The following is a 12123-nucleotide window of genomic DNA, read 5'->3' on the forward strand; positions in this document are numbered from 1 at the left end:
AAAACACAAGCAAACAAACGAAAACAACAACATAAGAATCTCATAGCTTGTGGGACCCAGGGAACAGACTTCCATGGACCCCTGGTTTACCCATTGCATTTGAGAAATAACGTACGCAATATGGCACAGTGCCTGAGATCATGGAAGGCCCCTGTGAGCAGCAGCCTCATTTTCAGGCGATTGCCTGGTGCACTTCTGATGTTCACGCATTTGCTGTATCAAATACTCTTACATTTGAGTATGATGAGCTCCAGGCCAAGACTCATTGAAGGATTTGTTTCCTTTGGATTTTTAGCGACTAGATGCCACAGACAGCCTTGATGCACCGAGGGGCTTTTGGATTCCAGGGGGGAAATTAAGAACCTTGCCACCAAAATCACAAGTACAGAGAAGACAGTTGAGTGGGATGTTTTTCTGTCGAGCTGCTTTGGGGCTCACATCTTCTGGCACCGGAGTTGCTGAAGGGCAAAGGCTGTTTCCTGAAGACACTGTCCCTTGACTTGTGAACAACTGGGCATGGGGACCAAAGATGCTGCCCCAAAACCCTGAGACCAGTGGCTGTAATGAATAATTATTCATGTCAATGAAACATCAGTTTTTATTTCTTAGACTTTACGAAGTTATTTAAAAGAAGATTCTTACCAAAATAGTACATGTCGTCTATGGTTAAAAGCAACATTCTCCCGCCTCAGTCCTATTTCTGAGCCAACTGCTTTCTGTTTCATGAGGCAACTGCTAAGTCTTTTGCAGCTCTTTTTATGTTTTCCTCCATGTGTCTAAGTATATGCTTTTACTTCTATTTCTTTTTTTTAAAGTTTATTTATTTACTTTTATTTTTTGGCTGGGTTGGGTCTTCGTTGCTGTATGTGGACTTTCTCTAGTTGTGGTGAGCGGGGGCTACTCTTCGTTGCAGTGCACAGGTTTCTCATTATGGTGGCTTCTCTTGTTGCAGAGCACGGGCTCTAGGCACGTGGGCCTCAGTAGTTGCGGCGCGTGGGCTCAGAAGTTGTGGCGCACGGGCTTAGTTGCTCCGCGGCATGTGGGATCTTCCTGGACCAGGGCTCGAACCTGTGTCCCCTGCATTGGCAGGCGGGTTCTTAACCACCGCGCCACCAGGGAAGTCCTACTTCTATTTCTTAAAGTATAAACTTTGTACTTTACCTTTTCTATCAGACTGATGTCATTTACATCTCTATTGGACGAAAGTCATATGCTCTTTATTTTCTACAAGTTACCAGTAAGTAGTAAGTCAAATAAAGTTGTGTTTGTAGAGAGTGAGATGATGCTTGAGTGGGCCTGGTAGATAATGCTCTAGTATGACCTTGAAAAGACACACAGTGTTGGTGGGAATGTAAATTGATGTAGCCTCTATGGAAAACAGTATGAGAGTTCCTTAAAAAACTAAAAATAGAGTTACCATATGATCCAGCAATCTCACTCCTGGGTATATATCCAGAACAGACGAAAACTCTAATTCAAAAAGAAACATGCACCCCAATGTTCATAGCAGCATTATTTACAATAGCCAAGACATGGAAGCATCATGGATGTACACTGACAGATGAATGGATAAAGAAGATGTGGTCTATATATACAATGGAATAGTACTCAGTTATAAAAAAGAATGAAATAATGCCATTTGTAGCAACATGGATGGACATAGAGATTAAAGGCAAATATCATATGATATCACATGTTGAATCTAAAAAAATGATACAGATGAACTTATTTACAGAACAGAAATAGACTCATAGAAAAGAAACATGGTTACCAATGGGGAAAGGTGGGAGGGATAAATTGGAAATTTGGGGTTAACTGATACACACTACTCTATATAAAATAGATAAAAACAAGGACCTACTGTATACACAGAGAACTATATTCAATATCTTGTGATAACCTATAATGGAAAAAAATCTGAAAAAGAATATCTATCTATCTATATATATACATATAGATATATTGATATATATATAACTGAATCACTTGTATACCTGAAACATTGTAAATCAACTCTATTTCAATTAAAAATAAAAGGCACACCATAATTATCCCCCCCACCCCTTTTCCAGGAATTGGACAGTTTTTCTTAATGACATCATCTCCTTTAGCCTTTTCATTTTATAGGTGGGGAAAAGGAGGTGCATGGTATGGCTGTGACTTGCGGAGGGTGGCACCGACATTGAGTATTTGAACTGGAAATAATGGCACTCTTGATTTGGGGTCCTTCAATTTCTGTCTCCTGGAGTTGGGATATTATGAAACACTGTGGGAGAAATCAGCAACAATTGCCCAGAGCAAGACAGCAAATACGAACCACCTCACGCCCATAATTGGGGCTGTACTTACCTAGCCAGGTGTCAGCGGTTGAGCCACCCCAGGCAGAGCACCCCTGGCCACCTAAGCATCATTATGCAATGCCGTAAGTGCTGAGCTGTACCGTGCACCAGTTTCTCAAACTTGAAGCAATAGCAGAATCACCTGGGGTGGAAACGAAAAGCTCTGGTGTTTGGGCAAAATTTAGACCTAGTGAGTCAAACCCATTCCCCTCAAAATTCCAACTTACTAGGTTTAGAGCTGGGCCTAAGATGAAAGAGATGCATATGGCAAGGTATGGAGACGGAGCGCGGAGCTCCCTTGCTCTCTGAAGGTGCCGCTCTCTCAAGATCTCCACATGTTCACCAGCCCAGAACTTCTCCAAACCCCATCTTTTGGCTTCATTACATGGGTATGATTGATTAAATCACTGGCCATTGGCAATTGATTTCAGCCTCCAGCCTCTCTCCTCTCCCTGGAGGTCAAGGGTGGGTGGCACTGTGAAAGTTCCAAACCCTCTAATCAAATAGTTCGTTTTCCTGGAAACCAGCAAAATCACCTCTTTAACGTAACAAAGACACCATGATTGCTCTCCATACCTAGGACATTCCAAGGGTTTTAGGGGTTCCGTGCCAGAAACGGAGACAAAGACCAAATATATATTTCTTATGAATCACAACACATGATTGCATATTAGCTGGGCTGTGTCCTAAAGAGGTAAAATAATATTTAGCTGAGTACATGAGATATCAGGAGGCAGGGTTCCATGTACGGACTTTCCCCTTACTGCTCGGAAATCTCCCCCTGTCATATGGGTTGGTAACCAAATCTCGTTCCCAGGCTACGGGGGAAGAGGCACACGCCATCTGCAGGGGTTGGGGGTGGGGTGGGAGTGGGGCAGGGAGGACAGAAAAGGCCAGTTTTCAGCATTACAGTGGTGAACCACTCCCTACCCGTACCTTTGTGTAAGCCAGCTCATAGATGGGTCATCATGGTTGGTGTGACCCCTTCCTAGGAGCTGGTGAGGCCTGGGAAAACACTGGCCATATTTAGGAGAATATTTTGTTTTGAGAAGTAGAGAGATCAGAGCTAAGAGGACTGGTGACAAATTTTATTTTTCTATGTGGAAAACTCAGGCTGTGTTCATGGTCTTTTAAAAACAATGTTTTCCAGAAAGAGACTCACAGACATAGAGAACAGACTTGTGGCTGCCAAGGGAAAAGGTGGGTGGGGGAGGGATGGAGTGGGAGGTTGGGATTAGATGCAAACCCTTATATATAGGATGGATAAACAACAAGGACCTACTGTAGAGCACAGGGAACTGTATTCAATATCCTGTGATAAAATACTATGGAAAAGAATATGAAAAACAATGCATATATATATACATATATATGTATAACTGAATCACTTTTCTGTATAGAAGAAATTAACACAACATTGTAAATCAACTATACTTCAATAAAATAAATTTAAAAAATGTTTTCAAGTACATCATCAGTTGTCTAACCCTTAACATTTTTTTTTTTTTCCTGCGGTACGCAGGCCTCTCACTGTTGTGGCCTCTCCCGTCGCGGGGCACAGGCTCCGGACGTGCAGGCTCAGCGGCCATGGCTCACGGGCCCAGCCGCTCCGCGGCATGTGGGATCCTCCCAGACCGGGGCACGAACCCGTGTCCCTTGCATCGGCAGGGGGATCTCAACCACTGCGCCACCAGGGAAGCCCTAACCCTTAACATTTGAATTTAAAATAATTTTCCTCTGTCAGTAGTGCTCTTTCTGGTTTAAGCAAACTGTGATTGCTAATTTTGCCAGTGGACTATAGGCTATAGGAGGGGGAAGCGGCCCTTCTTTTTCCCCGCTTGGAGGATGTACCATTGTTTTGCCTGCAAGACCTCGCTCTGAGGTTGTCTAGATTAATGCCCAAGTCTATGAAGAGGGACTAAATGTTTTTGTTCTTCACAGATCTATGTTTGGTGATTGTAACATCTGAATATTTATACTTAAAGCTTTGATAAATAATTTTATTTTTTTCTCTTTGTAAAATTTAGATGAAAGCATTACTGTCTTTCCTATATGACTGAATTTATCTTATTTTATTATTTATTTATTTATTTGCGGTACGCGGGCCTCTCACTGTTGTGGCCTCTCCCATTGCGGAGCACAGGCTCCGGACGCGCAGGCCCAGCGGCCATGGCTCACGGGCCCAGCCGCTCCGCGGCATATGGGATCTTCCCGGACCGGGGCACGAACCCGTGTCCCCCGCATCGGCAGGCAGACTGTCAACCGCTGCGCCACCAGGGGAGCCCAACGTGGACATCTTTGATCTTGCTCACTGCTGGGTGGAAGTTGAACTTTAAGGAGGTAACAACAGAAGCAGGGAGACCACTTAGGGGTTATTGCAATACTCCCAGGGAGAGAGTCGGTGGTGGATTTCAGAGAACAGAACCCTGATCAGTGGTTGTGAGTTACATGGAAGCAAATTTTGGCACAGAATGAGTAGATTTCTTAACGCTTAGGCCTGAACATCAATTGGGTTTCAAGGTTAATGATTCCCTTTCACCACCAATGTCGAGGCTGAGTCTGATTCCTAATGCAGAGATAGGAAGCCAGAAAATCTCGAAGTTTCCATCTACTACGTGAGTCTCCTTGGACACAGTGCGGTTTTGAATGTCCACCACTGAGCAGGAGTGCCTCAGCTAGCATGAGGTGCAGGAGACCATGACCCAAAGGAGACATATCACATAGTGGTTAAGAACAGAAGGACTTGGCTTTTTATTTTTATTTTTTGGCTGTGCCACATGACATACACGATCTTAGTTCCCCGACCAGGGATCTAAGCCATGCCCCCTGCAATGGAAGTGCAGAGTCCTAACCACTGGACCACCAGGGAAGTCCCGAGACCTGGCTTCTAACTTAGCTAAATTTCTCAGTAGCTATGTGACTTTGGGTAAGTTTTGTCATCTCTCAGGGACTGTTTTCTTCCATAACAAATAAAGAGGAATGGCCCCTAAAGGGTTGTTGTGAGGATGAAAAGATTAATCAGGTAAATCTCTATCAGATACAGAACGAGCTCTCAATATTGTTTATGCAAAACTCTGAAAGGAGCACAATGAATTGCCCCAAATCAGAGGTGAATGAGGCTATGGATCACACAAGTCAGTGAATCAAGAGAGCCACACCTCTGCCTCCAAGCAGTCCAGAAGGAAGTTCTCCTTCGCTCAGCATCTGGCCTTTTCTGTATTTCCTCATTGGTGCTTCCTGGCATTTACTCTGCTCTGGTTTCTCCAGGACCCCAGCCCGGCCACACCACTGTTGCCTCCCAGTCACCCACTGAAGGCTCACGGGACGTCTGCTCCGGACTAGCTTTCTTGCCAAAGTGGGCACACCAAGAGCCAGGAAATAACCCTTCTTCCTTGCTCACTTAAAGGCCTGGGAGTCCTGGACAGCTTTACTGGGCCCTTGGGTGCAGGTGGAGCTTGAACATTGGACTCGAGGACAAGAGCATCTCTTTGGACAAAGGTAACTCCTGCTGTTCAGAACCATGTGTGGGGAACCTTTTTTCACTGTTCTGTGTCCAACCTTGAGGAGCCTCTCTGGGCCTCGGTCCAAGACACAGGGTGTCAGAGGAGCTGGGACTGCTTCCAGTGATGTAGGTGGCGGCTTGCTTACTTCCTTTCTGGGGATGACTATAGAATCAGGCACTGTAGATCCTGAGGCAGAGAGGGGTGTGAACAACTGGTTCTCATTGTGGGGAGTTTGTGGTCTTCTTGGGGAACTGTCCTGGGATCCTAACCATAAGCCCAGAGGTGGATGTCCCCTAACAGTCAAAATACCTCACGGGGCCCATGGACGTCCTTGCGCAGGATCCTTAGAGATGCCTCTTTGGATGAGGGATGGGGGACGATGGGGGTGAGAGAGACAGGGTAGCTGCCCGTTATTTAGGATGTTCAGGCTTGAAGTCGGGAGAACTGGTGGCTTACCAGCTGTATGGAGGGCTAAAAGGAGATAGGCACACATTCTTTCTTCCTTCCTCTGAATCCAGAGACTCGCTGCACTAGAAGGTGGCTGAGCTGATGCGCTAGAATCTCCCAACAATCCCAGATGTGACAGATGGAGGGCATCCTAGGGCCACTGCAGCCACGACAGTGATGGGAGCTTCCGGCTGGGGTTTTATGGCCCTGGAACATGATTTCCCATCCTTAATCTCAAACGTGCATCTATGGATAAGATAGGATCTCAGGGCAGCTTTCTCGAAAATTTTTTTACACAGAATTCTGGGGGAGGGGAGAGAAACGGATAAGATGTTTTTCTTCCCTCTTCCCCCACAAGACCAACTGCGGACCACAACCTGTCCACCATCTGATCTACTTTGTCCTCTTCGCAGAAAGCCCTGAAGCCAACATGGAGTTTAGTCCCCTGGGTAATTGGTGGTGAATCACAAAGCAGCTTGGAAATACTTCCATCTACCCTCTCCAAAGAAAGAGGGTACAAGGGCCCCTATCATTTGCTCAAGTTGTAAATGTGTTTGCTCTCGCTAAAATACTCAGATCACAAAACCCGCATTTGAACATCTTATTTCGCTCTTTTCTTATGATGTGCATTTAGAACTGCTTATTGATTTTGGTAAAGAGGGTAAAGGAGAAACAAACAACATATTGATGCCTGATTTAAATATATTTGGTTTTGTTACTACCCAGAAACTATCAGTCAGGGAAAAAGACAAGTCACTGGTAACCCTAGAAAAAAGGGTGAATATTGAAAATCTCTCGGACTATGAATGCATGGAGCTCCTTTCAGATGCTTTGATTCACAAACCAGCCCCTGCCTTAATTTCCTTCCCTTTCTCCTATAGTTACTCTTTGTCAGAGCAGTAAATCTCCCCCTAGGAATTCAAAAGCCTTTATTACCAGGATGCAACAGGAGTTCTGAAGTTTATAATAACCTCATGTGTATTTTGTGCTTTTCTGTCATCTGGCAGCACACCTAATTCCCAGTTACCATCTTATTTGTGGTTCTCAGCAGATGGTGTGGGTCCTAAAAAGAAATCGGTTAATAGCAGTTCCTTTTGGCAGCAACGTCAAAGCTGGTGAGTGAAAATCAAAGCCACTGCGTTGCCTCTTAAAGGGACATCATCTCCACTGGGGATGGGACTGAGCCTGGGAACCAGTTTCCAGTGTCCTCAAGAATGGCAAGAAAGGGCAAGATGGCTCCCTCACATAAAGGAAACCCGTACCCAGAAATGAGGGTGTGATGGAGTGGCAGCTCTCCTTATCAAAAGAAAATGTCCTTAGTTAAGAAGGGATTATTCATTCAATTAGTAGCTGACCTTCTCCTTGGAGTTTCTCTCTTCTAACCGTCGCAACCTCTGTCCTCAGATTTAAACTCCTTTGTCTTCCCATTATCATACCTACACTTTTCTAATTTGCTGTCCTTTCTTCTACTAATGGGGGAATATTCCTTCCTCCCATCAGTCTATCACATGTCAATTATACCTCAATAAAGATGAAAAAAAGTTAATCCAAATCAGCTTCTTTCCTCTCTTGTTTGTTCCTTCAATGTCTGATTTAATTCCTCTCTTCCTGGCATATCCCGTCTTTGTCTGTCTACTGGATTCTTTCTATTGCTGATAGACACGCTCTAATATAACATTTCCAAGCTTAATACTAAAAACCTCCTCTGGATTTGCACATTTCATTTCTACAACCATTCTATTTTCCTATGTGGCAATCTATATACTGTTCTACATACAACCATAGTCATGGAAGAGTTGGTTATACAACTTGTCTCCATTTCCCCTCCTGTTCACGCTTACATCAAACGATAAAATTTCTGTTCTTTGCCCACTCCCCTCCAGCTTCTCTTTCTAAGGCCACCAGACCCACTTCTCTGTCCTCACATCTGGTTCCTCAGCAGCAGTCAGCATAATTGACAACTCTTTCTTTCTTGAACACTCTCCATCTTCTCCTTAGGTAAGAACATTTCTCTGTGGTTCACTGGCTCCTCCTCTGCATTCTCCTTTCTGACTCCACTTTCTCTATAAAATCTCCAAGTGTTGGGGATTTTCAGACCTCAACCTGCAATCATCCTACCACCCTCTAAAGGGATTGAGAGCTGGTCTCTTGGATTGATGTTTTGCCTCTACGTTCTGGCATTCATGCTTCCAACCCAGACGTCGCCTCTGAAAATCCTACCCATGTTCTTTTGATGTCCTCTCAGACATCTCTAACTACATCTATCCCAAGTGGAACTGTGGATCTGACTCCACAAACTGTTCACGGACCCAGTCTGGAGCCAGAAATACAGGAGACATCTTTGGTCCTCCTTTTCCTCAATTTCCGTTTAATCCATCAGCAGACACTGACGAGTCTATGTGCAAAATATGCCTATTTATGAGATCATATCCTCTTTCACCTTGATCACTGTATCCCTTCCTCACTGCCCCCCCTCCCACTTCACTTGTGTAGCCTCCTATCCAGCCATGACAAAGCATCAAGAGTGACTTTCTTACTATGTTAATTGAAGAGTATCCTTCCCATCTATTTGTGTTTTAGGGGTGGGAGGTGGGGGGAAGGGAGCAGTGGGGAGATCTCAGGCACAGCAGCAGTCTTCTTTCGGAGACTTGAACTTATCGAGCTCTTTTCCGCGTAAGCATCTTCACATTTCCTGTCCCTGTCAACACTTTCATCCAACCTCCTCCACCACCGGACTCCCGTTTCTTCATATCTTAGCTTCCTCTTAGCTTTAAGGTCTTGGTTTGAACTTCACCTCAGCAGAGAAGTCTTTCTTGGTTCCTATTTCTCAGTTTGGTCTGTCTTCTACTGTCCCAGGCCTTGGTCCCTTTCCCCAAAGCAGGTGTTGCCATTTACCGTGGTTCTGGTCATTTCTCTGCTCACGTGGTTTAGTCTCGTTTTCCGTGGCAATAATGACGACGTCTCTCCTGTTCTCACCTAGATCTCCAGGGTCTTGTCTTGAATGAACACTGAATAAAGAATGTTGAATGGATAAATTCCCTGCCTCTTGCCCAGAAGGATAGATGCAGAACACCCAGGCTCTTGGGAATCACCTACTAAATTAGTTGGGAATTAAATTCAACTGATAGGGACAGAACATCCACCACTGGGACTTAAATAAGGTAGAAGTTTCTTTCTTTATCATGGAACAGAAGCCCGAGAAGGCAGGTTAAGGCCAGTACGGTGGCTTCATCAGGCCACCAGAATCCAAGGAGTCTAGCGTTCCGCTTTACCAAGTTCAAGGTCACCTCCACCATCATCTAAGTATGAAGACACAGGGTATAAGAAATAAAGCTCCTCCCAGCCGAGTCGACTACTTTTAAAGAACATTCTTAGAAATCTCACACAACACTTCCACTCCTGTCTCATCGGCTACACCTTAAGCATATGGTCAAAGTTAGCTGTAAGTGTGGTGGGAAATTTATTTTTATTTTGGGGAAGTAATGTACCCTGGTGACAGCTGGAGTTCTGATATTAAGGAAGAAAAAGGAAATGGGTTTACTTTCCTTAACAGCACGTACAGACACGGACTTTTACTGTAATGGAAAAGGTACTCCATATTACCTGGGAATCAAGGAGCAAAATCTCTGTCTCTGCTGTACAGAAATCCGGGGCCAGCCTGCTTTGCAGCTTAAGGTAAGCGGCTGTACAGCTAATGAGAGAAGTGCAATGAGATGAACTTTCAATGTCATTTAACATGTTACTGAATAAAAGTAACAGGTGTGCAATCCTGGGTATTCAGTGTAAAGGACAGCTGACCTAGCTGATTCCCAAATCAATACAAGCGACCTTTGGAATGGGTGTAACACTCATTTAAATGTCAGAGCACCCTCTGCCAGCCAGAGAATACACCCACGAAAGTGTTTCAGAAAGGCCGAAGAATGGTGGCTTCTCCATTCTCAGTCTTCTTTAACTGCCTCCCAGAAATTCTCTTAGGTGCTGGGATGCTTCCTCTTAAGCAAAGGCAGTGGAGACAAGAGGGGAGATTGTTAATCAGGTCTTGCGGATGACACACTTATGGTCCCCGTACTGAAAGTAAGATTTGTAGTTTTGAAGTGAATCCTCTGCTTATGATGGAAGCTGTAACGTATAAACCCACTTGGAGGCTGGGAATCTCGTGAGACTGGCCTGAACCATCAGATGGGTGCGTCCATGAAAGAGACTTACAGTTCCGCCCCCCACCCCCCACCCCCCGTTCTCAGGAAGACATGCTGCCTTAAGGAATCAGAAACACCTTGTGTGATGGGATCCTGGGGTGAGGCCAAGCTACTGGCAACAAGTGGATTGCCTATTTCTTTTTTTTTTTTTTTGCGGTACGCGGGCCTCTCACTGTTGTGGCCTCTCCCGTTGCGGAGCACAGGCTCCGGACGCGCAGGCTCAGCGACCATGGCTCACGGGCCCAGCCGCCCTGCGGCATGTGGGATCTTCCCGGACCGGGGCACGAACCCGTGTCCCCTGCATCGGCAACCGCTGCGCCACCAGGGAAGCCCTGGGTTGCCTATTTCAAAGCTGGTGTTCCCCTTTCATCAGCCTGTGTCCCTGGCCTCCGTCCCTCCCTTTGGGGAAATGAGACTCTCCCAGGGCTGAGTTAGTTTAGCTTCCGCCTCCCAGCAATCCTTTCTAACAAGCCTCTTTCCTATGTCCAGGAGGAAAATATCGTGAACCTATGTGGGAACTTCAAAGGGCAGGAGCCCTTTCTCTTTTTCTGCATCGAGGAGGTCTCCACTTTCGTCTTTCAGTCAGTCTCCTGCCCAGGCTGGTTCATAGCTACCTCCTCCATGGTGGGCAGCCCGTCACTCTCACCAAGGAGAGGGGCAAAACCGAAAACACTAACTTCTACTTAGAGGGTGAAAACTAAATCCAGCCTGGGTTCTACGTGGCTGGATCAAGCAGTCAGAGATTCTTCTGTTTGAAAACACAATGGGTCATCTTAAGAGACCACCATGCACTGATGCCCATCCATAGTCTACCTCATTCTCATCACCCCAAAACCATCTCATCCTCTGGACACCCTCTAGATATCCTCAGGATATACCATGTCCCCCCCCCGCACTTGAGCATCATTCCAGGGTGAACCTACGAGTCACTTTTTATTCTTTCTTGATCTTGTCCCACCGTCCACCTAGTTAAGTCCACTTAAGTCCACATCCGAAATGCTTCTTGTAGCCTCTCTTCCTATTCCTTCTGCCAACCCATAGCCTAGAGATGTGAATTCCAAACAGTTTAGTTCATACAGCCCTATCAATAAAAGAATATTAATTCTATGCATGTTTATTATAAATATTATGCTCTCCAAAAGAGGAATCTAAAGGGTAAGAAGTAAAAATTTTACATGTCTTGATAATCATGATAAACTCATAATATCATTAGTTAATAATCTGACACACAGGGGCTTCCCTGGCGGCACAGTGGTTGAGAGTCCGCCTGGCAATGCAGGGGACACGGGTTCGTGCCCCGGTCCGGGAAGATCCCACATGCCGCGGAGCGGCTGGGCCCGTGAGCCATGGCCGCTGAACCTGCGCGTCCAGAGTCTGTGCTCCGCGATGGGAGAGGCCACAACAGTGAGAGGCCCGTGTACCGCAAAAAAAAAAAAATCTGACACACAGTATGTACTTTGGTTAAGATTAATCGTTAACCATAGTAAATGTAAATCAGTCTGTATTTCAAAGAATCACTAATAGTGGTTTACATTTTTTTCAGGCATCAGCTATGATATATTCTTGCTATTATTCATGTTTTCTAGACTCTAGTAGAACATTCAATCAACAGTTTCTTTATTGACATGCTTTTAAGCC

General features: G+C 45.2%; 1 protein-coding gene across 1 annotated transcript; it reads left to right on the top strand.

The window, feature by feature from the left end:
* The first annotated feature begins 9820 nt into the window (after positions 1–9820).
* Positions 9821–11186, top strand: LOC136134167 (interleukin-36 beta-like). Its single transcript, XM_065891639.1, is given in 3 exon segments — positions 9821–9964; positions 10975–11104; positions 11107–11186. Coding segments are annotated over 3 exon segments (354 nt in total).
* The last annotated feature ends 937 nt before the right edge of the window (positions 11187–12123 follow it).

The sequence above is a fragment of the Phocoena phocoena genome, chromosome 14 (genome assembly GCF_963924675.1).
Source record: "Phocoena phocoena chromosome 14, mPhoPho1.1, whole genome shotgun sequence".
In the NCBI taxonomy this organism is placed as follows: Eukaryota; Metazoa; Chordata; class Mammalia; order Artiodactyla; family Phocoenidae; genus Phocoena; species Phocoena phocoena.